Consider the following 26224-nt stretch of genomic DNA (forward strand, 5'->3'; position numbering starts at 1 on the left):
GGGTTTTGGCAGACGGATATTCGCCTCCCTCTCGTCCACTTCCTCATGTTTGTCTGTGTAGTTGCATCCAAACATTGAGCAGACAACAGGAATTGATTCCTAGTACAGGAGGCATCAGGGCTGACAAGGTCAGGTAGATATTTTCTTCTTTTATGCAGAACCAACAGCAGAGAGCAGAGGAGGTGTTCGCCCAGCAAGACGAGCTGGACCTGCCTCGGTCGTGAGGAAAGATTAAAAACGAAGCAGCGGGTCAGAAGGATTCAGCTGCATATTTATTTAAAGATTCAATGGTGCAGATTGTGGAGACGCTTGTAAATACTGCCAGTATGTTCAACATCGCACCATGCGGCAAGCGTTGATGTTGTTTTCTATCAAAACCTCAGACCACATGTTGTCCCAGATGCTTTTTATTTATTTATTTTAAACATGTTTGATTTTCTTGTATTCAAAAAACGTCAGACGCAATATGCGCTCGATACATGCAAAAATAAACTTTTGTTTTCCCAAGAAGTTAGGTTCAGGCAACACAACCACCTTTGGTTGAGGGAAAGCGTGTGATTGACGTTAACTTGATCCAAAATGTACCCTTTTTTATTTTGCATGCAGACGCTGATCATCACTGACCTGAACTATGGTATTCTGGCGCATTGGGAGTTGGCGTGTACACGTTTGTAGTGGGAGCACCATGGAGATGTGTCTGAGATGGCAGCAAAGACTAATTACATTGTGAATGCAAGCTGCATTATACTACCAGTTTTTAATTTATCAATTGACAAAAGTTTTTTTTTTTATGTTGCTCTATGCACGTCAGTGAAATAAAAGGCTCATTCCTGTCTCTTTTCTTTTCTACACTCTCTCTTGTAACTTGTGTGAATCCCATCTGCGCACCGGCCCTAAAGTTTGATGCAAACAGCTGCATGTGTCTGCAACATAATGCACCAAATCTGCACTTAAAGATCTGACGCCATCTGCCCAAACGGGGGACTTCTGTTGAATATAGCGACCGTTTTTCTCCAATCAGGGATTTCTCCAAGTGGAATTATCTTGGTGATTAGCAGCACACCTCCTCTAAGATCAGCTGTGCAGTTTGTGCGTCTTCTCGTCGACATGACAACAGGTCTGGCAGTGCCGGTTCGCCTTGTGTGCATGCAGGATTCAGCAAGTAAGTTATAAAAATGTACAGAAAGAAATGCAGCACAATGAAACTTGCTTTCTTTGTTCACATGTCAGGCACGCGTGTAGTTCAGGGCTGATGCACATATCACAGATCTGCTCAAGCAACCTGCTATTAACGGAGAAATTGGGCAGAAGTGTTTTCTGATTTATGTATGTTTTCCTCTCTGATCTTTGTCATGGAGCGTGAGCTGAGGACTGAGAGACTGACACAACAGCAGAGAGCCAATCGGCTACCTCCGCTGTCCTAGCCGCCCAATCGGCAAATCCCTTACCCAGGCTTTCATAACTGGGTTGTGCACAGTGTAGTATCTATATACTGATTGTGTGAAATACATTTTTTCTTTTCTTTTTTTTGACAACTTTGTGTTCAGTGAAGTCACTGAAATTGCAACGATCAGGTCTTGAATTTTCAGAATGTCTTGATGAAGCAACAACAAAAGCAATCGATGACCTGAAACAGGTTTCCTTCAACTTTTTAGACCTAATTTCAGATATTGAATTATTAAACTGATGTCATGTAGGAACATAAAAAAAAGGTTAGATACTCTATATATATATTCAATATTTGAGTCATGCCTGCTTTTGAAGCCACCCCAAAATGCGCAGACCTCAAAGCAAATTGGTGAGAGATTTGTTTTTAGAGTTTTAGATTTTGTGGCAAACCAGTATTTGTATTGGTACTTGTGTTGTTCCATCTCCTTGTGATGTAACAAAAGTCCCTTATTTTATACTATAAAGCCCCTTTAAAGCCTTTAAAAGGTGACGTAATGAACGGTCAATTTAGGCCTTAAACCCATAAACCCATATGATAAAATACATATATGTATTATGTTTAATACATACAATGCATTTGTTTCACTCCTTAAATATAATAGATTTGAATATCAAGAGAAGATTAAGAGCTAAAGCTTCATGCTAAATAGAAAATATAATTAATTTTTGCTTTATTTGAAAGACTCTCCTCCTGTTGAGCTTCTGATGTTTATCACTATGATTTAATCCTCCTGACAAAAATGAAAGTAGAAAAACCTCTAAATCGGTTTCTCCCCTGCAGTACTCGCTGAGCTACGCTAGGTGGAGACACTTCACAGCATTTAACTGAGGCCATTATGTAACCTTTCCTTTCCCCACCTCCCCGAGCTGCTCTGCACAGTCACTCTCTGACCCACTCGGTTCATGTACTGCCACGTCCTGCCGGAGCTCTGAGGGGATTTATATCTGTCAGAATAAGACAGCAAAGGCTCTGAAGCTTGTCATAAAAAAATAAATAAAAACACATACACACATGGGAGAGTTTTCTGCTTGAGATGCCTGTCACACCTTCAGCTCAACGTTGTGGCTGCACAGAAGAGCAACTAGTAGTCCAACCTGCAGCAAAGTCTGTTGATGCACTGGGCGTGAACATGTTTCCGTTTTTACAATATGTTATTAATTTAGCATCAAGATGAAGTATCTTCATAATAACATTAAATTAATATTACCTCCCTATATATACATGTATATGACATGTGTATTTGTATATATACATATGTGTATATGTATATATGTGTATATGTATACATATGAATATATGTATATGTCTATATATAAGTGAGTGTGTAAATGTATATATACATATATACACACACACACACACACACACACACATATATATATAAAAGTATATATATGTATATACTGTATATGTCTGTACGTATGTTTGTATGTATGTATATATATACTGTATATGTATGTACGTATGTATATGTATGTACGTATATGTGTATATGTACATATGTACAGTATATAGCTGTGTGTATAGCTGTATATTTGTATGTCCATATATATAGTTGTATATATGTATAAATAGGTAGGTGTATATAAATGTGTTAATATATTTGTATATTTTTTTTGTATTACTTTGATTGAGTCATAATCACAAATATAACACGTGATACATGAGTGATAGACTCGGGGTAGCAGGGCCACACCTTTACCTCCTCGCGCATACAGTGTAGCCTACCTGGAGGATATTGCTATGGCAACAGGTTGCCAGCGGCGACGGGGTACCCACTACACATCCCCGTGTGCGTGACAAACACAAGCGGAGCAGCAGAGGGTGAGGTCTGCCGACCGGAGAGCGCGAGCCAGTGCGAGGCTTTTTGTTGTTGTTTTGTTTGTTTGTTTGTTCATTCTGTCAAGAAGTGAGAAGCCCTGCGCTCTGCGAGGACGTCCGTTGCTGTGATTCAGATTTCGAGTCCGTGATGTCTGTGATGGAGAGCCGCCGCTGACGGAGATCCCCGAGCTCCCCTCAAACCAACAGGTTAGTGTTTACGCAGCAGGTCTCTTCCTCCTGCAGCCGGTCACTCTTTTTCAGACCGCATTAACGCTCAGCTGGGAGAATTAAACAGACATGTCCACACTCAAATATGTGCATGACATATTTTTATTTTGTTGTTGTTGCTGTAAAGGTGTGAAAGGTGCACCGACATGAGAGGCGTTTTGTTCTTCTTTTTCTATGCATCCACGTGTGTGCAGCACAGGGGGAGTCCGGCTGCGTGTGCCTCGCGTGCACCGGCTTTCTGTGTAAAAGCCAAGCCGGGATCAGGCAGAGAGAAAGAGGTGCAGGTTTTTAATACGTGCATTTAAATGGCGGCTCTCTCTCTCTCGTTTTGCGTGGAATTGTTGTTGAGCTTCTTTTTCTTTCTTTCGTGCGTTGAAGCTGCGGGTGCGCCCACTTTGATCACAATCGGATTACATGCGTATGGATCGAGGCAAACAGAAGTAAGACTTTTATCAGCGCGAGCATTCCTGTGCTTACTATTCTGTTTCATTTTTAGATTCAGTGCATGCATATTTTTTGCTTTTGTTAATTTAGACCGGCGTCATATTTAGTAATGTTCTCATGCTTGTGCCCTTTCCCCTCTTTTGCCTGCATTTCTTTACATAGAAAATATTCAACTCCTTCTGCAAAATTATAGAAAATAAGAGCTATCGTTTGAATTATGAATAAATATTTGCATAAAATGCTTTTTTTCTATTACAATTTTCAAATCCTTGCTGTTTCACTGGGTTTGTTATAAAAAGGTGTGCAGGTGTTGGTTTATTTGTCACATACAAACGGTATGTGCAGTGAAATACAATGTTCTCTCAAGACAATAAAAGATAGCCAAAAAAAGACAAAGAACACATTTCTACATCTGTCATTCTTATTTTATAATTACGTATTGTATATTCTGCATTGGTACATTGCATGACTCAAAGTGGCCGTTCAACAGCTGCCTTTGCAGTCAGTTGAATAACGCATGACATTTTATATTGAGAAATGATTGACAGCATGCTGGAAAATGAAGTCCAATAATTCCCCTCAACCATTTCATTTCACCTGCTCTGATGCATTTTGAATTCTCCATTAGTCACAGTCAACTCACACACAGACACAGACACAGACACACACACACACACACACACACACACACGCACACACACACACACACACACACACACACACACACACACACACACACACACACACACACACAGGCCTGCAGCCTGTTAAATCAACTTTTCAACATAATCTGCCTCGCTTCCAAATTTGGCTCCGTGTCACTTCCTCGTCAATTTTTACTCTCATCGTTTCATCCCGTCTCCGCAGTAACCATCGCTGATGCAGCACAGTGGGACCAGAATGAACTTGTACACTTATATTATGCAGTTCACTTTCCTAAAAATGAGACACGGCGTGTGTCTATTTCTGTCATCATGGAGGCTATTTTCGGGGCTCCAGAAGTGATTTATTTTTTTCTACTTCTTCTTCATCTTCCCTGAAACGCAGCATCTTATGATCAAAGCAGACAGATAACAAGACCTTCTTCAAACGACAGAGATCTAATTTTGAAAAAAAAATGAAATAAATCTCTTTCAAAAGTTGTCGAGGCATTAATAGCTTAAATGTTGAGCGTGTCTCGGCGTGGGACTGTCGAGGATAGCTCTAAACTCTTGAGTGCTTAGTCATATAGAGCTGCTGATGATGGGAGTCTTTGAAGTGCGTTGAGTAACCTGCCAACAAAATAGCAGATTGGGTCTCTGGCCCAAAGTACTAATACTCAGCAAACACCACTGTGTCTTTGGTTGACAAGAAGGCGAGATTGTGATTTGACATGATGGGGGACAAACGGTCCGTTACTTATCGTTTCTCACAGAGAGGGCGATGAATCGCGCCTCTGAAATATCATTTTTTTGGTTTAAAGTGTGATGGATTACAGGATGCTGATCAGCGAGGCAGGACTGAAAGCTGCTCTCTGTCTCTCTCCAGAGAGAAGCCTATGGAGATGTTTTTTTCCTCTGACCGTCTTGTCACTCCAAGCAGCCTCAGAACATCCCCCTCCCTCCCAAGTGGTTGTCAGTCTCTCTGACGGATCTTCACGCTTACAGGAGCGTGACCGAAGGACGCATACCCAGAAAAAGATTGGAGTCTGGGTCGTGCAAACGTTTCTCGGAGGCAACTGATAAGCTGCTAATGATCCCAATTGGTCTGATTGGTGGAGCCCATTAAGCAAAGCAAAGCCAGGGTTACTGGCATCGAATACTTTGGACCCCTCTCCAAGCTGCGGTCTCCATGTTTTCAGATCTACAAAATACACGTTATGGTGGAAAAATATGTTTTATTTGGACCCTCCGTCCAAAAAGAATGATTTGTAATGTACAACAAGCTATAGCTTCTGATTCAATCTACTGTACTTCCTGCAGTTAGTCAATGCAATGGACTTACTGTCGAGGAAATTTGAGGCTGCATTTACCACAATTCAACAAAAACAGTTGACAACAGCCCCACAAGAGTTAAATCGGAGCAGACGTGAGAAGTCTAACAGGACGGGGAAGCAGGAAAAAAAACTTGTTTTTGCAACCTCACACTATAAATTATTCAGAATGTTCCTCTAATCTTTGCACTTTTTATTCTTGTAAATTTGTTGGAATATTACCTCCGCCAAGAGCGTTCGTGTTTTCTGTTTGTCAGCAGCATTGCAGAAACTTGGTGGGAGAGTGCATCACGGGCCAATGACGAACCCATTACATTTTTATAGCCGATCCAAATCTTGAGGCGGACACACAGCTTGTGTTTAACTTATGGAAATGGCGATTTCCATAAGTCTCCGAATGCCCTTCTAGTGTTTCAAGGCTTTCAAAAAAGTATTCCATGACGGAAAAGAAACCTTCCTTTGATTTAACTGGATGCTAATAGCAGCAGAGATGCAGCAGTGGGCGGACCTTGTTTTAGTTGATTACAAGCCAGAAACTTTGGGGGAAACTTTGGTTCATATAATTATATCTTGAAGGCTCATGTTGCTTGTTCAGAGCAATTACATTGGTGAACAAATATGATTCATCCCTGAAGCTGCATAAATAACAGGTGTGTAGTGCTCCTGTACTGTAAGAAAATAATAAGACAAATTGTAAAAGTGGTTTGCAGCCATCACTTTGCTCAACGGTCCTGCTGGGCCTTTTCATTGGATTGATGAATTTACCCCCAACTCTCTTTATAGAACAGACGAGCCAATGTTTTCTCCAAATGTCTTTCTTGTACTGGGCCTCTTTTTGCAAGAACAAATGATCCACACAGAAAGCTGCAAGCTGTTACTTCAAAATCGGTCGTGAGAAAATTTCGTCCAATTCTGAGAAGAGAGCCTGAGCACCTAAAGCTGACAAACAAACTAGCCTCAGCACCTGGAGGCTCGATGTTCTTTCGGATTTAAAGGTGAATGTTTCTGCATTTTGTGACCCATTGTAACCAGCAGAAAATCCTTCTTGCGCAAGACTATCACAGGAGTGACAAACCCCCCAGTTCCCTTCTTTTATTGTCAACAAATCCCATTTAAAAACTAAAACCTTCTCAAAACCTTCAGACTTCTTAACCCAGTCTGTGGCTCTCGGCCCTAACCCTGCTAGTTCCTACTCAAGATACCTTCAAATATGTCGTTTCATTTTTTCAAAAAGTCTCAGTCATTTCCTCAAACAGCTGGATGTTGTAGTTTTTATCAAAGTCCACTCAAACAGGAGTAAATAAGGCATTTGTTTGACTGTTTTCAGCAGTGGATTAATACACATGTATTGCTCTTGTGAGCTTTTACAGCAGGAACATGTCATCCAGTGTAAAAGTGTGGTCCATTGATGTGTTTTCAATAGTCTTTGGAAAACAATAGAGCGCTACGGCACAGAGGAAGAACAATAAGACAATAAGACACATGTAAAATATCCCTTTGTCGTTTTATCACAGGGCTCCACTATAAGACTAATTTAGGGAGCTTCAAGATTGGGAAAATAAAGAGGAAGACATTAACGTACTCGTCACATCAGTTGATATTGAACTCCAAAGTGTTACATTTGAAATTCAGAGCATTAACATTACATTTAGCTGACGCTTTTATCCAAAGTGACATACATTGTTGCTCTATACACAGCAACGGGGAGCAATTAGGGTTAAGTGTCTTGCTCAAGACACATCGACATGGACTAGCAGAGCCAGAACCATCGATCTTCTTATTGAAAGACTGGCATGCTAACCACTGAGCCACAGTCACCCAACAAAGCCACGAACAGCTATTTGCTGTGTAAAGATTTAGTGGAGAGATATGTCCACCTGGGCAGAGGATGAAGTCCCTTGACAACACCATGCCGTCCCACCGCTCTGGTTCTCCCCTCAGGGTAACGCCGTCAGCTCTGTCAGCACTGTTGCCGTTGTTTGCACTGTTAGCGCCGTCGGCACCATTGGCCGTCTCCACGTTGAGAGCCGGGTGGAGGAAATACCCTCAAATCACAGACGCTCTTAATTTTGAATTTAGCCTCTTTCAAGTGAAGTAAATGATCAGTTACATTATTACAGACCAGAGGGGCCAGTGGGAGTTGCTCGCTTTATACCTGGTAATCCAGCCTTTATGGTTTGTTTGCATGCCAACAGCATGTTTAAAACTAAATGGTGCCACTGAATACAAATTGATGCAGATTGGTTGCATAGGAATATAATGTACCGTAAACAGCGTTGGATATTTCATAATAGCAGACTGTGGTTTCAAAGTGCCAATTCAAACCCCCGGAGCTGCAGAAATTCAAGGCCAAAAGAGTCCCCTGAGTAAAGACTACTCACAGAGCGAGCTTTGTGCCAGGAGTCCAAAAATAGAGCACCTTTATAGATGGAGGACTTTTTTACATTGGGTTCATATACTTGTTTGCATCCGTCAAACCACAGAGGACACTATCTCCGGTATAATCCGTCTGTTTGGCTTCTCCCACAGGTCCACTGAGCCCATCTTCTCATTCAAAAATCTTTCCACAACCGACAAAAGAGCTGGAGCCGAGACGGTCAAGCATGGACGTGCCCAGGATGGCCGAGGGCCTCTTCAGCAGCACGTTGTCTTCGTCAGGTGGCGGCCATCACGTGCCTTCCTACCTGACGCTGGAGCAGAAGGCGGCCTTCGTCTTTGTGCTGCTGCTCTTCATCTTCCTGGCCCTGCTCATAGTGCGCTGCTTCCGCATCCTGCTGGACCCCTACCGCAGCATGCCCTCGTCCAACTGGACAGACCATACCGAGAAGGACACGTTTGATTACCGCATCGTCTGAGGGGCCCTGAGAGTGCATTGCATTTGTAAAAAATTAGAATAAAGAAAAATGTAATAAATAGAAGACTGATTTTGATGCTAAAACAACAAATGTATGCTGATTCACCGGGGGGAAACAACAGCTTTCAGAAAATCCTCTGAAAGTTCAAAGTTTCCGAGGGCGGGTTGTCGAGCGCCAACCAGAGTTCAACAGCTTCTCCCTGCCAAATCTGAAAATTCTCAACTATAACAAGACAACCAGAACTATGCTAGATTATTGATCAGACCCTCAGTCCAGGCGATTGAACAAGAGCCAGTCCCCCCCCCCCACTCCATTCCCTCACATCAGTTCTCCTTTGGACTACCTCGTTACTCCTCCATCTCATGTGCGGAAGACTTTGGTGTTTTTCTCATATCTCACACAGGGTTGAATATCTTTTTGAGGTACTAACAGTGTTTACATCTTATCATGTTTACGTACTTAGATTTGTATTGATAATGTAGACAATCAGTGTAAAAAAAAAACCAGTACAAAACAAAAAAACACGCGGATAGCTGAGGTTGATGAGGTATTTGGTCAAATCTTGTCGTAATTTGTGAACGGTCGCATGAGGTCCAACAGACTTTGTATGACTGATGTGATTCAGGCGAAGAGGAACTTTAATGCCTTATGTCTTTATAGGATGTTCTGTGGTGGCTTTTACCTTCTGGACAGTTGGATAAGACTGGTGTCTCAGTCCTAAAGCAGGTTACATAATCACAAAGACAGTAACCGGACTCGAAGAGCTCTCCCTTTAATGTGTAAGCATAGGACAGATAAGTGCCAGCAGTGAGGGACGACAAGTGTTCTGTGTGTGTGAAAAAAAACAGAAAAAAAACTAAAATTTGTCCTTTCAGTCCTGGAGGGCCCTTCGGTGTCCATGTCCTTTTGATGTCAACAACCAAAAGAGGTATTGAAGAAAAAAAAATGTTTACTGTTCTGTACCGTGTGCCTAATTTGAAGAAAAAAACAAAACAAAGTTTAGATTGATGTTTTAGGAAAAAAGAAAGACAATGGGTTCAAATATTCTGTCTTTAAATGTGTGTGTTTTTGCGTAGTGACCATTTGAAGACACTCAAACAGCATTTCACTGCCTGCAGTTGGTATATTGACAGTTGGTATGCCGGAGCTGCAGAGTGTTGATGATAAAGAAGACGATGCGTTTTCACGTCAAAACCCTTTACGAACTGATGTTGTGGCTCTTTCGTTGGGCAAATTCTTCAACTGTGCGCCTTATAGTGTAGATTGTTTACAGTATCGTCGGTGTAGCGGAGACGCAGGAAAATCAGCCGGTCGCTGCTGCGACTGTGTCTTTGCACTTCGCGGAGATGTCATACGAACCCACTCAAAAGAAGTTGACCTGCTCTTGTTCTGGCCGGGACAGGAAGTGATCTCTACCCCTTTCGATGACGTGTGGTGTTCTTGTAATCTGCTGTGGCCTTTTCCTACCTATCGCAGGTGTTGCGATGTTGTGCAGAGGTGATGTGTGTGTCCCCCCCCCTCGCATGTATTTCTTGCCGAGTATCTCCTCCGTGCATGATAAATGGTGAAGTGCTCTAATCCTGATGTTGTAGCTGTGGGTCAGTTGCTCAAGCAGCTATTTTCCTGTCTGTACTGGAGCCTTTTTGTTTCAATCTGTTTTCCGCCTCGAGCCACCGTCCTTTTTTTTTCTAATAAAAATGATCAGAGAGCAAAACTGCCTTTGTAATGTGTTTTATTTCATTAGGGTTCGTTCACCAGCTAGTCACAGGTGTGGAGGGCAAACAAACGATGGATGAGAAAAACATTCTTTCGAGCTCAACCTGCCCTTTTCAAGGCGGCAGCATGTGCCAGAGGCCCAATGCATTCTTTTTCTCCATATTATCAGCGACTGGCAGTGGTAGCCGGCAGGTGTCTCGATTGGTTTTCTGTGAACCCAGACACTCTGTCTGGCTACTCACACGCAACACACACACACACACACACACACGTCTCCAGGCTCTAAGCCCAGACTGCTCTTCGAGCCGAGACCCTCCAGAACGCCATGTAGAATAACAATCTTCCCTCTGACACTGACGCCACGCTGAATATGTTGATATGCAATCATCCCCTGAAAAAAACAGCATCATTTCTCACATTGAAGCAACCACAAGGATAGTTTGACTTCTGAATGTTTCTTTGACAGTGAATATGTGCATCTGTTCTGTGCTACTTAACAATTCTGCTGATATCACACTTCCACCAGTTTTATATATATATATATATATATATATATATATATATATATATATATATATATATATATATATATATATATATATATATATATATATATATATTTTAGGGGAGGGCCGGGGAGCTGAAGCGGATCAGAATTTTAAATGCGAGCTGAAATGTGCAGTCTCCTCTATTTTCGATTATTATATAAGAGACAAGCTACGTCTTTACTGAAGGCTTTCCACTGTTTGCTCATTTTATTTTAAAAGTAAAAATAGTGCCGTAGATGTCATCGAGGAAACCGACAGTTTGTTGCACAAGCAGAGCGAGTATAGCTAAGACATTCTGAGCATAAGGTACATTGATATCCATCATTTAAAAATAATAATTCTGACGTGAAAGAAAAACACCGTCAGTCCTCTGAAAACCTTTCGCTCACACAAAAATACTTTTTTGTCACCCGAGGGGTGTTTGACACTGATCATTTTCGAGCAAAATGGAAACAAATCATTCTGTAATGAAAGCCTTCGTTTTCAGTTTCAGAAATCTCATTAGCTCACGCCAAACACAGATTGTAATCCAATCCAAACACGCCCTATCACAGCAAGTGGCAGTAAACATGAACCATTATGGATCGATGGCGCAGTTATGCTTTATGCAACATGACTCATATTCAAGAAAGACTCTGATAATTGAATTATTTTCACCCGCTGCTCAGACGCCTTATACTCTGAATTTATTCCCTTTCCCAAGCGCCCCATTTCACCATTCAGCCTCCAGTTAATTTTATAGTGTCTGAGCAGTTTGGAAGGGACTGTTCCCCCGTGAATGTGCACAGCCGTGCAAGAGGACTAAAGGAAGGGGACTACTGATATTGTATAATTGATTTTGCAGCGATTCTTCTTATTCCCGAGAGCCATTGAGGTTCATAGTCTGTCACCTATTTCACAGAAAGGTGTGAAGCTCCAGGGAACACTGGCGCCAAAGAAAAGTTGATTGCCAGCATTATTCAAAAATGCTTCAGGTCTCAAACCTTTCAGAGAAATATTGGAAAAGTAGTCAGATTTAAGCAATAGTCAAAGTCTACCTTTATGAAACCAGCCCCGGGCTGCGGGGTTATATGGAAAGTTGATGGATCAGCAAAGTGATTACAATTCACTCCCAAGTATGAATGAATCCCTGCAAACAGACCCACAGTGTTAGATGTACACATGTACGAGTTCTAGACCCACGGTGTTAGATGTACACATGTACGAGTTCTAGACCCACAGTGTTAGATGTACACATGTACGAGTTCTAGACCCACGGTGTTGGATCTACGGATGAAGATTGCTAAACTCTCTCAAGGGTGCCAACATCAATGAAAAGTCAGAGGATCCCCAAAGTCAGCGAAGTTGACCCTCTGAGGACCACGAATGTCTAAACAAAAATTGATGGCGATCCATCTAGTAGTTTTTGAGATATTTCAGTGGAGGACAGACACATCAATGCTGGCAATCCTGGAGCTAAACAGATAGAAAGCCTTACAGGTTTTGATCTTTTCTATTGGATTGTATATACATTTCTTCTTTTAAAGCTCTCCAATAAAAAAAAACAAGGAAGATTAAATCAAAAATCAAGACTAAAAACAATGTGATTCTGAAGATGACAGTAGCCATTCTCCTCCGGCGGGCTGTTCTGAGCCTCGGGGGTGGGCCCTGACAGATGAAGCGCTGTCACTCCGGGCCTCTCTTCTGGGACAGCCAGAAGGCCCCCGCCAGGTGATCTCAGGCTGTGTCAGTGCTCGTACAGCCTTCAAAGCTCTGAAAGGAGTCCTGGACAAGAAGTGCTTCGAGGGCTAGAAAATCATTTGGTGGATCAAACAAGGGCTGCTTTCTCCTCCTAGCTTTAAGTCCGGAGCTGGTCTGTCAAGATTCATGTCAGCCACAATCTGCCATTGCCCTTAAAAACTACATCAGAGGACAACAGCTGTTCAAGAACTCACAATCAAACACCCCCCCTGCACACTGAGCCACTTTTCGCTTGCATCTCAAGGGTTTTACTCAGACGGCTGAGTGCAACGATGCTTCTCATCATGGCGTCCGGCTGTTGGCCACTGGGAGCTGCCCAGTGTAATGACAGTCATCACTGGTGACCATTGGAGAGCTTCACGAGTGCAGCTGGGGGATAAACGCTTCCACTTCTACAGAAACAAAATGGAACATTTGCATGAATTATAATTTCATATGCACATAATAACCAGTAAGCGTTGGGATATTTATACATCAAGACGCAAGAACATTAAGAGACCATTTTATTGAAATGTGATAACGGTTTATATGTTTTTTTATATTCTAGATTTATCATTTAAATGATTAAATACAATTTTATGTAATCGTTTTATTTCCCAAACGTGTTTCTCTAATTAAAACAACCATCGAATCACTCAGTACAAAAGTACACATTTTGTTTTTTGGGTGCCGTTTATTGCCTCAGATAACAAAAACAACAGACAAAAGAATTACATAATTACTTTCTTTTTTACAAACTTCCAAAAAATAAGATATCCTGATGAATAAAGCTCTTAAGTGTAAACCAGCAAACAAATTTCCCCTGACAGTTTAAATAATGGGAAGATGGGCTGTATAATTAATGGAAGAAAAACAAACAAACAATCAAGCTCGTGTTATTGATGACTGCACTTATTTCTTAGCAGACAAAGACCTGCTTTTGGCCATTTAATCTAAAGTTTGTTTTGGCTCCAAAACCCCCTCAAACCAGCTTGGCTAATTAGTTCTCGTCAATAATGGCACAACTGCTGCTCCCAAAAGACATTTGGGAAAACCGTCATATAAACAAACAAGTCGAAAATAATTGACGTTGAAATGTCATTTGTCATCTCCCCTGTTTTGTTTCCCCCTGCAGATCCGTCTCATTCTGACTCACATTAAATCCAAAACGTTACACAGTAAAAGAACTGAGTTGACGGCGGTGGCTGAGCAGTTGAGCTCTAGATATTTAAAGGTCACAGGTTTGATTCCCAGAAAAGATAAAAGTCTGTCCGTCAACTGCCGTGCATTCTGTTGAAGTGTCCTTTGTGCCCGACACCGAGCTCCTATCTGCTCGCTGCAGGTCACCCTGGATAAGAGAGCAGGCAGTGCTCTTACTGTAATTGCTTCATGATTATCTCTGACCGTACTGTGCACCTGCACCGAGGCCCGTTCACCGAGCGACGCATCCCGGTCTGAGGGCCCTCGATTGTATGGACCCAGTAGTAGACCCGATCTGACACATTGCACTTTTTTAAGTTTACGAAATGCAACACAGAATAATGAATTTACGCATTCTAACGGTGCATCCTTGAGCTAGCACTACACCTATAGCTCAGCTACCATTCAGTATGGAGTCGGAGTCTGAAATTACAGCCGGATCTAAGAACAACAAAGAGATAAAGTCCATGATGATGCCAGAATGTCCTCTCCAGGCTCAGTGTGTGCTTGATGTAAAGTCCGATAAAAGATGTAGATCTTTTACAAAAAAGGTTATGAAAATCAATTAAATAGAACATGACCAAACACACGAGCTAGCGTCTGCCCCTCCCTCTGCCCCTCCCTCGCCCTCGCCGACAGGGGGCGGATTCGTGCGTTTCCTCCGTTGCATCGATCTCCACATCCAGCTTGCGCTCACCCACAAGAATTACATCTTCTGGAAGTTCACAGACGACTTTTGCGTCCTCCCTCTCCCCTTCTTCCACCTCTTTTGTTCCGGCTTCTTCCGTCGTCTCTATCTGCTCCTGTACCATCATCTCCTCTTCCTGCTCCTGCTCCTGCTTCACTGTGGCGCTGTCATTTAAGGTGTCCGACACCGCCGCGATGCCGTTGTTGATTCTGCTGTGGCTGGAGGCGATGGCCTGCTCCAGTTTAAAGCGGTACTGTTCGGCCTCCTGCTCCTTCTGCAGGAGCTGCTGCTGGTACTCTCGGGCTTGAAGATTGGCTTCCCGCAGCTGGCGCTCCAGCTGCTCGCGACTTTCACTGACCTTCTGGAAATAAAAGAAACAAATCAGCGGTCAAAGCATCCAGTGAAATTACATTTCCGGCGGTTTAACGAACTGAAATGCGCTCTTTAGGGGCATGATATTAAAGGACTAAATAGCTCCAAAGAAATACGTGTTAAACTGCTTTATTGTTAATTAAAGTGTGCTTCAACCAGAGACAAAATGACATAATGGAAGCTTTCAATTCATAAGCAGTAAAGATGGGAAATATACCCACATAAATATGAACTCAAGATGTTGTAAGATAACTGAGTTGGTTGTATGGGAATTAAAAATACCAATGTAGCATTACTAAATTTGAGTTTCATTACTTTGAATGACAAACCGTGGCTGAAGCAAATTAGTTTTTTAGGTACTTTTGCGTTTTTAAGAACCAAGTCGGACCTTTCAGCTGAACTTCCTGACAGTAATTACATGGAGCTGTCATAAAAGCTATGCTGTAAATGAGTCATATGATAATCCCAGTGTGTAAGAGGTTCAAACATCTGATATGTTCCGATAGTCCTCTTGGCTTACCTTGTCTTTTAGGCTGACGTGATTGGCTGCAGGGTCTGTCTTCCTCTTGCGTGTGGGCGTGGCCTCCTGAGGCTCCTCGAGGACGACCTCCTCTGTGATTGTGCCGGCTGGCAAAGCCACCACTGCCACCGCAGAACAGAGAAGGGTCACATGATCGGTCAGTGAGTAGTTATATTTACATTTTGATGATGCTTTGATGATCCTTTAAGAAATATGAGTTAGGAGACCTCTTTCTGTTATACTTTACCTCTTTGATTTGGTAACAACCACCTTCCTGTTCTTACAATAAATAACTTCAAGGGATAATTCAGATTTGTGGCGTTTTATGAGGTTCTTATCCACAGTCGGTGTATTACAGTAGATGGTGTTCGACATAACCCGGCACGGTAGCAATGCAATGTACTGCTGTGGACGGGCTATGAAAGTACTTATTTTAGCCACCTAATAAAAGGCCCACCTAAATAAATCAATATCAGTTTAAGTGAAAGCTATACTTTAAATTAAACCTCCCAACTCCTCTGACGAAAAACAACAATTATACCTCCCAGAACACAAAGTGGCTGGTCTACCAAAGCCTCCATCAGTTAGTTTGTGTTATTGTTTGGCTTTGCCTGAATCTGAACTAACACAGAAAATCACACAAACTAACAGATCAGGGCCAAGCGAGATAATATATATATATATATATATATATGTATGTATATGACGCCGTCAGTCCCCTGTCTGTCTGACAGCAAGGTAAAGCAGTGAAATTATTCTACTTCTGCTGGCTTTGTGTCCATGCTGTCTGTTTCTCTAAACCGGGCCGGACCCCATCTACTGCTGCTTATCTCCTGATGATGGACAGGTACCTCATACGATACCACAACCAAACTGTCCCTTAAGCTAGACATCCAAGCTCAAGGGAGCTAGACACACTAGACATCCAAGATGCCAAATAGTCATGTTTTCTACTTTTTTATACATATAAATCCAATAAATAAAACAAGCTTTTGACACTTACAGTACTTTGTTTTCAGGATGTGTTTGAAGGTTTTACACGGCTTATTTTTAAATTCATGATGCAAGTGAAGTGCAATGTCGTCTTGAGGTTGTCTGAGCTCGTCCCGGCAGCAGTGTGTCTGCGCGTGTGAAGTCTGCAGAGTTTAATGTTCTCACTAGCTGATTGCTGGAGGGCCTATTTTCTTTTATTGGTATATCGCTGCTTTTTTTATAATTTTTTTAGAGGCCATCTTTATTCACGATTCTCAGCTGTCGGTCCTCGTCAGTAGTACGAGGGCGCTCTGTTGCCCACTCACTCTGTTGACCCTGCAGGGTGAAGAAGAGCTGCTGGCCCAGGGACGCCGGCTGCAGGTTGCCGTGTTGGTCCGTCACTATGGTGATGACCCTCTGCCCACCGTCGCCCACCACATGCTGAATGGTTGTTTCCACCGACTCGGCGGCCGTGGCGTCCTCCGACTTGCCTGAAGACAACAGTTGGCTTGTAATGTTAGGTAACAGCCGCGTAGGACGACTGCGACAGCATCACACGCTGCTAAAATGAAGCCAAGGCCAGAACGTGTTCAGACGCTCTGTGGATGGTGGAGGAAAATCCTAAATTAAGTTCAGTTAAATGAAGTTGTATTCTGTGAGGAATACGAGAACTGTGTGCGGAGTCGGTGGTAATTCATCATTCCCTTGACTTTATCTAGCATTTGGTAATTCTTCACAATATAAAATCCAGATGTTTTAGATATGACTACATGTCTCTTTAACCAACACAGCAAATCTCTCAGTGATTTGAGTCCAATCTTAATTTCCCATCTCTTCCACCTGCTGTTCATTTATAATTGTTGTCTTTTCGTCTCTACACCTGAACACAACTGGCGGATTAATCCTGTGTGCTGCCTACCTGCGCTGCTATTGGTGGCGGTGACCAGCTCCGAGAGGTTGACCAGCCCACCGGCACGGATGATGTAGTGGGACTCTGGCTCGATGTTCACCTGGTTCTGCATGCCGTCCTGCACGCACTCGCACACACACAAACACACACACACACACACACACACAGGAGCTGTGGTTATATTGAGCTCTATTGCAGTTTAAAGACTTTAAATTAAACCTGCAATAACTGACTTTTTGGGCTATTTGTGCAACACTGGCTACACTGCCCTCAGTCCAACGTGAGAAGACGAGGAAGTAGAGCTCGTCGATCACGTCTTGTGGACAGGAACCTGTGTACGTTTTGATAGTTTCTTTATTGAATTACGTGCCAGAAACCAGATCCTCCCCGCCGCCAGGAGACTAGTTCGCCCGTTAGCTAGCTAGCTAGCTCGTAAATCCCGACGTGCTTTCATGCTACGCTGGTTCCAGAAAATCTGAGTTGATCTGGCGAAAAGCAATGTGCTTTTTCTCGTTTCTGCCTCTTTGGGTTTAATCCAATAACGAAACTATCAGAGCGTGCAGCCCCAGTTATTGTCACAGTTAACGCAGAGACGGCTCACGTGAGCTGCAGGTCGATGCCACGCGCCAATATGATAAAATAGCAGTGATATTTTGACTCTCTGAGTTTCAGCTGCCCTGCTGTTAGTTATTAGTTGGCTTTTCTTTTTGAAATTATTGTTGAACTTAGATTGTACAGACCCAGTAAAGATGTGAAATACTTCCCTCCTCTTTTAATTGATATTTACATGCAGTTTTGAGACATTTTAGATGAATGTGTAATCCAATCAGATAATAACGGGCACAAAATGGAATGAAACACACTGATGTACGAAATAGGATCATTCCAATTGTTTCATCTATCAGAAGATAAAACGTTGTACACACACAAGATAAGAAAGCAGATAGCATCAGTGTAACTGCAACCTGTAGACACTGGTTTCATTCTAGAAAGAGTCTCAGTTTTTTTTGTGGGGGGTTCAAAACGCCCCGAAGAAGGTGAATGAGATCTGTGCTGTGATCATTTCACTGATAGCTACGACTCTCTCCTTTTCTACAATTGGACCCGTTTTCCGACCATAGTGTGCAATCTGTGTGGTCAATGGTGGATAAAATATGATGGCTGCGATAGGTGGAGGCCGAGGTTTAAAAAAAACACCAGTTTGTTTTTTTGTTTTCGTTTGCGGTGTGGCGGCGATGTGATTCCATCTGAAGTTGACCTTTTATCCGCACAGACTTGATGAGGGAGAGAAACACTTGTGTATTTTATGGACGGCAAACAAACACTTTTGTGGCCTTGTGTCTGTGTCTCAAGCTGAAACGCCCAATAGTTTACATTTCTTTCTTGCCGGCTAAAATGCTATATTTCATCAGAGCGCCGCAGTGAGTTAAAGGGGGGGCGAGTTTGGCAGCAGCAAAATGTATTTTATCCACCTGATTAAATCCATATTAGCCGACTATATATTTAGAATATGTTCACTCTGCTTTACGTCATACAGCGAACTGAAGCCACTACATCGTCATTTTACCTTGCAGAACAAAGGAGCTGCTGGTTTACGGCTGCTCGTGTTATTGTGTGTATTTGGTGAATCTGTGCTGGTGGTGTTCTGCGAGGTCAAATTACTTTGAAGAGAGACGAGATAACAGGCTTCAGTTCCCTGGTGGGAAAGGGCCGCATGACAGCACTGTAAAAGCAGGGGAAATATTCTCAACGTAGCGTTCACTTAAACTAATATAGATTTTTTTTTTTAAGTGGCTAAATTACGTTTTGCTGGTGCCCTCGTCCACAGCGGCACATCGCTCGGCCCTGGTCTTCTGCCTGCTTCTTCAATCTGTCCAAACCATCCCTTCAGATAATAAATCTGTATCATGGTGCACTCCGGGTGATTCAGCCCCTTCGAACGCTGCTCTCAGGGGGGGAGAGCATTTCCTGGCTGCGGTGGGTGTTTATGTGTCATGAACATGTGTCGACGCACTTCTGTACGCAGCCGCCTCGCAGCAGGTCAACCGGGTGCTTTCGCCAGAGGCCCTACTATCTGCATCCTGGCTTTGTGGAAAGAGGGCCCGTCCAAGGAGAGAAGTTATCTAACGGCAACTAGAAACTCCTACGCACCGCCCGAAAGGCCCCACGCTCACCTCCGTGACGCAAAGCCTCGGTGGGAGAACCACACTCTTCCACCTGAAATACTGCGTCCACTAGTTTCAACATTAATCCCGCGCCACAATGTATTATTTGATTTACCAGTGTGGACTTTCCTTGTGTTTTGCACCGACGACGTGGAATCCCATCTCGTGTGAAACTGTGTTCTCTAAATGCGGGCGTCACGTCGAGGGCCGATTGCAGCGGTGTCTGTCTGACAAGAGGGAGCCTGCACGGACACTGAAACCATAGCAACGGCGGCGAGAGTCCGAATGGAGCTTTTTGCGAGTCGCACTTATGAATACATCAAACGTGTTTAGTTTTTTTTATTCACAGGGGCACCGCAGCGGTCTCAAAGCCTGCAGTCTCACGCCTGGTCTCGTTCTCCTTTTCAATTTCTCTTGTTTGTTCATCTCCTCGGCTCCCCCATTTCTTTTCTCTTCTCCTTCCCCAGCCCCCTCCCCCTTTCTGTTTCTCTCTCTTCCCCCTAATCTCTGTCCATCTTCCTCCCTCCCTTCCCTGCCTTGCTCCATCTGTCTCTCCTCGTTTTACCCGCCTTCATCTATCTGTCCGTCTCTCTCTCTCTTTCTTTCTCCTCCCCCGAATGTCTGCTGTTCTGTTACCTGGCTTTGTAACCAACAGAAACAGAAATGACCTGAGTCATCCTCCCCGCACGCCTCACGCATCCTTTCCCTTTCAGTCGTCCTTCCTTCTATCTATTAATTTCCCCCTGCATTATTTTTGTCTTCACTTTATACCTCTCCCCACCCTCCTCATCTTCACGTCTCTTTTGACTTTCCATTTATGTCTTCCTCCATCCTTCATCGGTCTGTCTGACTCTTCACATCTCTCTCTCTCTCAGTATGCCTCTCCTCATCCCCATCCCATCCCTCCCCTCCGTCCGTCCACCTGTAGCAGTATCATCAGCTCGGTGTTGCTGGTATCCATGGCGATGTCGAGGGGCGTCTTGTCGAACTTGCTGAGGCAGCGGACGTCTGCGCCGTACCTCAGCAGGAGCTCGGCGACCTCCCTGTGGCCGCGCTGAGCCGCCCAGTGCAGCGGCGTCATCTTCAGCATGTCTGTGGCGTTGGTGTCGGCGCCGTTCTGCACGAATGCACGGCGCCCCCCCGTGGCGAAGGCAGGGAAACAAACGCCAAAGAGGAGGGAGACAAACGGGGAAGTGATGAGAAAAGATGTCTGTGACGAGGACGCAATCTAGCAATGGCGAAAAAGTTAAAAAGCTTCAAATATTTTTTGGTATCGGAGATTTTTGCTTCACAGAGAAACAATTGCACACACTGAAACCATCTGTAACACGTTACATATAATAATAAAGATTTCTTATTTAGGAAGTGGCCCTTCCATAATATACAGTGTGGCCAAAGGTATGTAGACAATCTGGTTCCGTGTTTCATGGTTTGGGCTTGACCCCTTTCTTCTAATTTAGGACATTCTTAACGGCCCCACATCAAATCGGATTAAGACCAGGAGTCTTCAACGTTTTCCAGACCAAGAACAGAGAACTGAAAGAGAGGCCGAGCAGGGAGCCCCGACGACATATGTTTAAAATGTAGTTGTATATTAAACTGGGCCTACAGTGAAGTGCTGGGTGACCTGAAGTGTATAAACATTATTTGTAATGCTGCGTAAATACCAGGCGTTTCAAATCACAATATGCAGCCACTAGTTCGCCGTCATGGATAAGTGCTGCAGAGAGATTTAGCAGGCGTTTGCCAGCATGAGGATTCATGGTCAACTTCACTGTTGTAGAAATGAAATATTTGTATTACTAAAAGGGCATTTAATATAAAATATGTATAACATAATATGTTCATGTTACTGTAATGTGTATTTTCAGACATATTTTTTTTTAAAGAATGTATATTATATCTATATGATATTAAAATGTAAAAGAAAAAACGTATTCAAACAATAATTGTGACTCTGAGGGACCCCTGGAGGACACATACTTCATGTTAGACCATAGTGTACGTCCCACTTTATAGCAACAGTTTGGGTTCAGCCCTCTCCTGCTTTACCCATGTAGACGAGCCGGGCTTGTAAAACATGAACATGGAATGACCATGTGACCAAACACACGGCAGCATGTCTCTCCTCACCTGCACGAGCAGGTCCACGATGGTGGAGTGGCCCTCCGAGGCGGCCATGTGAAGGGGGGTCTTGTCCACTTTGGTCCGGGCGTCCCGGCTGACCCCGGCGCGCAGCAGCACCTCGGCAGTGGAGTGATGGCCGCACTGGGCTGCGAAATGCAGCGGCGACGAGCCCAGCTGGGGGGAAAAGGAGGAGAGAGAGAGAGATTTTTTATTATCTTCATACAGGGCAAGAGATTGTTTTGCACGATCACATGGAGTCAGAGCCCGAGTTCAACAACAGCTAACGCTCAGTGTTTAATAGTGAACTCGACAGTTGTCACTTCGGAGGGATGAAGTACATTTCAATCTTCTCTGGGTCAGAAGCTCAATTCCCCGACTCCCACACTAATTCCTCCGACTTTCACTCCACCGCAGAGCGAGCCGATCAAGGATTTTGTATTGCCCTTCCACGAAGTTGGCCGACTCTTGAGAGACAGATGAAAAACTAAATGCAGCAAAGGGGCAGAGATCCCGACACTTCGTCCTTTTCAAGGGGTCAAGTTCACTTCACAATGCAGCTCAGTAGCTTCTTTCTCCAGATGTCCTGCCTGGTAAACATCTCTCTCTGTCATGTCATGTGACATGCGTTTCCAAAGGGTTGCCGTGTGGACGGAGATAGCATTGGTGTGGATGTAGCCTGAGACTTGATGAAGCCCCCAGAGCCACACACATTATGCCGACTGCTTCCACAACCTGAGGAGTACCCCTCGTGGTTGTTGCATTACTTTCACAAGTAAGGATCTCGTGCTCCCGGCGTGTCAGATTTACCGTTAACACAAACTGTCAACTGAGAAAAAACGTCGTCCCGTGTTCGTTTCTCAGTGTAATTACTACGGATGTGGGAGTTTTTCAGAGCCCCCCCCTCCTGTGTGTCACACACTGCGGCACACACAGCAGCTAATCCAACAGCGTTGACACTCCGAGGTAATAGAAATTCAAAACATCCTCTGTTATATTCAGCTTTACTTCTGGTCCATTTAATTAATATTAAATTCATACATACATATTTAAGATATGGGATGTCTTCGTTCTAAAAAAAATAATGATGTATATAATAATTATAGATGAAATCTGCTATTTCTCTGCTTATTTAAAAAATGTGGACAGCACGCCGCAAAAATCCACTAAGTCATGCGGAGTGTGACATGCTGTCCCAGGGGAATGACGGGACTCCACTTTAAAATCCATCATTTCTGAGACCCTTCATATGTTCTGTACAGGGGAGCTACAGGTGGCATTAGGGAAGCGGACATCCCACTAAACCCCATTAGTGACGTGCACGGTGAATTATAGATGAATGCTACTTATAGATGTGATCAGTAAGAGGAAGTGCCTGTGGGTTTTTTATTTTAAGTAGGCTTGTATGTTTTTCAAAAACAATTTGCAGACAAATTGAATAAACAAAACAAAAATGCTAATTAGGAGCTGCTGGTGCATCAGCAGAAAAAATAGTGGGCAACTACTTTGATTATAAATTCATTATTCAGCGTTTGTGTCATTTTTCTGCTTCTCGGTGGTGAACATGTGCTTCTTTTGTTTGTCTTGTTGACCGTAAACTGAATGTCTTTTAGGTTTTGACATTTGACATTAAAATGATTGGGAGGAAACTCTCTCAGTATTTCTTTACATTTTGCAGTCCAGACGATGAAGAGATTAATTGTGAAAATGGCGTGTGGTTGGTTTCCACCCCTCAAGTATAGTTTAATAGGTTTTTTGTGCAGTGTATAGCAGGAGCGTTTCTAGGATTCAAGGAAAGGGGGGGCTTAGCCCCTAGAGAACTGGCATGTGTGCGCGAACTTCACGCGGCAATTTTTCTTCATTGTATTTCATTTATCCATTGCTTCAGACAGTTCATAGATTGGTTCAATCAGAAAGAGTGTGATTTTGCTCTGTAGTTTTGCTTGCATTCATTCAGTATATGACAATAGAAGAGACAGAATGTCAGGGTCATAGTGAACACAAATATGAACTTTTCTCAAATAACGAGAGAGAAATACTTTACCTGCTTGTAAAGGAAAGACGGATAAACTAGCTTTCATATCCACGTCACTCCCAAATCCAATGGATGGCGAATGGACCTGACAGTTTACTTGTTTTATTTTGAGCAGAAGGGAATAGAATTTTGATCTATTTTGTTGTCTGTGTAGTTTTTACAAACCAATGATATTTTATGCTAATTTGGACACTATCACTGAGATAAAGATGAACTAGTTCAGTGTCAAATATACCATTCAATAGTAAAAAAAAAAACATGAATAACAAAAATAAAAAATAAAAACATTTCAAGTACATCTTAATTATCGAATGATAAATATTGTATGATGGTACTCCTTGGTATAGTTTGCTATGAGATAAACTCCTTGGTATAGTTTACTATGAGATAAACTCCTTGGTATAGTTTACTATGAGATAAACTCCTTGGTGTAATCCTGCTGTGGTTGATGAGAGACATTAAAGAGTGAGAAAGCCAGCGCAGCAGCCTCCCCAAGGTCCTAGTGCCCTATGGTTAAGTTTGATCATAGGCTATTGGATTGTAATTTTAAGGGGAGAAAACATACAAACCAGAACACACGCACATATGTAGCATGTTAGAGTTATAAATAAGTTGTCCATATGAGAAACAATTGTTTAATTTAATGACATCACCAAAAAAAAATTAAATAATTTTTTTTTTTTTAAGTTAATATTCGGGGCTAATTATTAATTTAATTAATTTAGCCTAGGGACGCCACTGGTGTATAGTAAGTTTATTTCAAGTGAGCAGCAACCTTGTTACCTGTACCTACGTGCAGTTTTTGGTTTGTTTTAACGTCTTTGAACAGAGAGAAAGTACGTTTGCAGGCAGGACTGAAATGAGTATGTGAGTGTTGTATTTTTTTCCCTTCAGTAAGTGTTTTTATCTGTCTTTTGAGCTCAATATGACGCCTCAGCATTACTGTCACTCTGCCACTGCAGGCTGGCTGAGTCCGAAACGACATTAAGAGCTGACAATTTCTGTTTTCTTGGCCGCAGATGAACATTCGCACTCGTGTCATTACGGATTAGCCTGAAGATTATTCCATAATTAACGCACATCGGCCTCACCCAGTCGGTAGTGAACGGCGCCCCATTGGCCATCAGGGCTCTGACATCATCGTCCTGTCCGCCTTGCACGGCCTCCAGCAGCTGCTGCCCGAGATACACCAGTGACATCTGCTGACAGGTAGGAGAAATACCGGTCACGGGAGGGTAAACATGAGCACTAGTGATGTGAATGTGTGACTGTGGTGTTGCTTTTTGGAGAAAAAAATAATATACAGAATACACAGCAGTGCAGTAATGGTGTGTCTTGTGTTTGTTGAGCACATAAGAAAACCAGGATATTTCTTCTTCTTCTCAAACATGAGGATTTGCTACTCCTATCTGCTTTCCAATAGCATTGTACATTTTCTTTTCTTTCTTGTTTTGGACAGTGGGTTGGGCAAAAAAATGTTTTTTAAAGACATGAGAAAATTCCGTATTATGCTCAAAACAAATGGTTCCTGTCAGTATTAGATATATTATGTTATGTTGGAGAAGGTAGAGGTCCTGTTATAGCAATGCATTTATATTGTACAAGATCATCATAGGCTTTGTATACAAAAACCTGGAAACTACTGCTGATTATGGAAAGTGACATATTTTCATTGTGATATACAGTTGAGCAGAATTATAAAGTACTAAAACCTCAAAATCGTACTGATGGTACTTGAGTAAATTGTACTTTTACGTCTTGTAATATGGCACTGTTGTGATTACAGTTAATAAACAAAGGGAACAATACACTTAACACAAGGAATGCTCATTTTATTACGTCATTTTTTTTTTTACCTGTAAAAAATTGATTTGCAAAATTAAAAAAAAGCTATAAAAGCTATTACATGTCCACACCGAAATGAAAGCTTTGACTCGGCTGCACGCGGCTCACCGGTATCACTAAACACGCTGCGACGTTACAAATAAAAAATAAGAAGATAAACTAACGATGAGTTCAGTTTGTTCCGGTGGAAGTTGCGGCTATTAAAGAAGCGATTTCCACATCCGCCAGTCAAGTCTCCAAAACATCGGGGACGACGGCTCTGCTCGGATGTTTACCAACAAACAACCAGGTTAACGTCGAGACGGACCCCGAATATTACGTCTCAACCGACAATTGGAAACTAACGTCTCAATCTAACGGCTCCTTGTTCTGTTGTCATTAAAGACTATCGTCGTGTCCGTCGACCGTTAGCTCTTAACAACCAGCCGTTTCCTCGCATTAACAACGTCACCGGGGTATACTTGCCTCAAAACGGTGATGTCACTAGAGTGTCTATTATTTGTTTCTGATTTCTGACAAACCCTTAGATGGTTGTTACACTTTCGTAACTTCTTCGCGAAAACAAAAAGAAAAAAAAGCCTTATCATTTGTGTGTTTTTTTTGTTTTTGTTTTTTATTATTTGAGGATCAAAAATGGCGG

At 42.7% G+C, this 26224-nt stretch overlaps 2 protein-coding genes across 2 annotated transcripts; one reads left to right on the top strand and one right to left on the bottom strand.

The window, feature by feature from the left end:
* Nucleotides 1–8518: 8518 nt before the first annotated feature.
* Nucleotides 8519–8770, top strand: LOC306744391 (cortexin-3; the record flags this gene model as incomplete). Its single annotated transcript, XM_079227015.1, has 1 exon — nucleotides 8519–8770. The coding sequence occupies one exon, from the start codon at nucleotides 8519–8521 to the stop codon at nucleotides 8768–8770; it is 252 nt and encodes an 83-aa protein (XP_079083141.1).
* Nucleotides 8771–13458: 4688 nt separating this feature from the next.
* LOC306745146 (GA-binding protein subunit beta-2-like) lies at nucleotides 13459–24938 on the bottom strand (the record flags this gene model as incomplete). Its single annotated transcript, XM_079227891.1, has 7 exons — nucleotides 13459–15002; nucleotides 15534–15655; nucleotides 16832–16996; nucleotides 17425–17533; nucleotides 20503–20697; nucleotides 21714–21881; nucleotides 24831–24938. The coding sequence occupies 7 exons, from the start codon at nucleotides 24936–24938 to the stop codon at nucleotides 14547–14549; spliced, it is 1323 nt and encodes a 440-aa protein (XP_079084017.1). The 3' UTR covers nucleotides 13459–14546.
* Nucleotides 24939–26224: the final 1286 nt, after the last annotated feature.

This window comes from Taurulus bubalis (assembly GCF_910589615.1).
Source record: "Taurulus bubalis genome assembly, chromosome: 12".
In the NCBI taxonomy this organism is placed as follows: Eukaryota; Metazoa; Chordata; class Actinopteri; order Perciformes; family Cottidae; genus Taurulus; species Taurulus bubalis.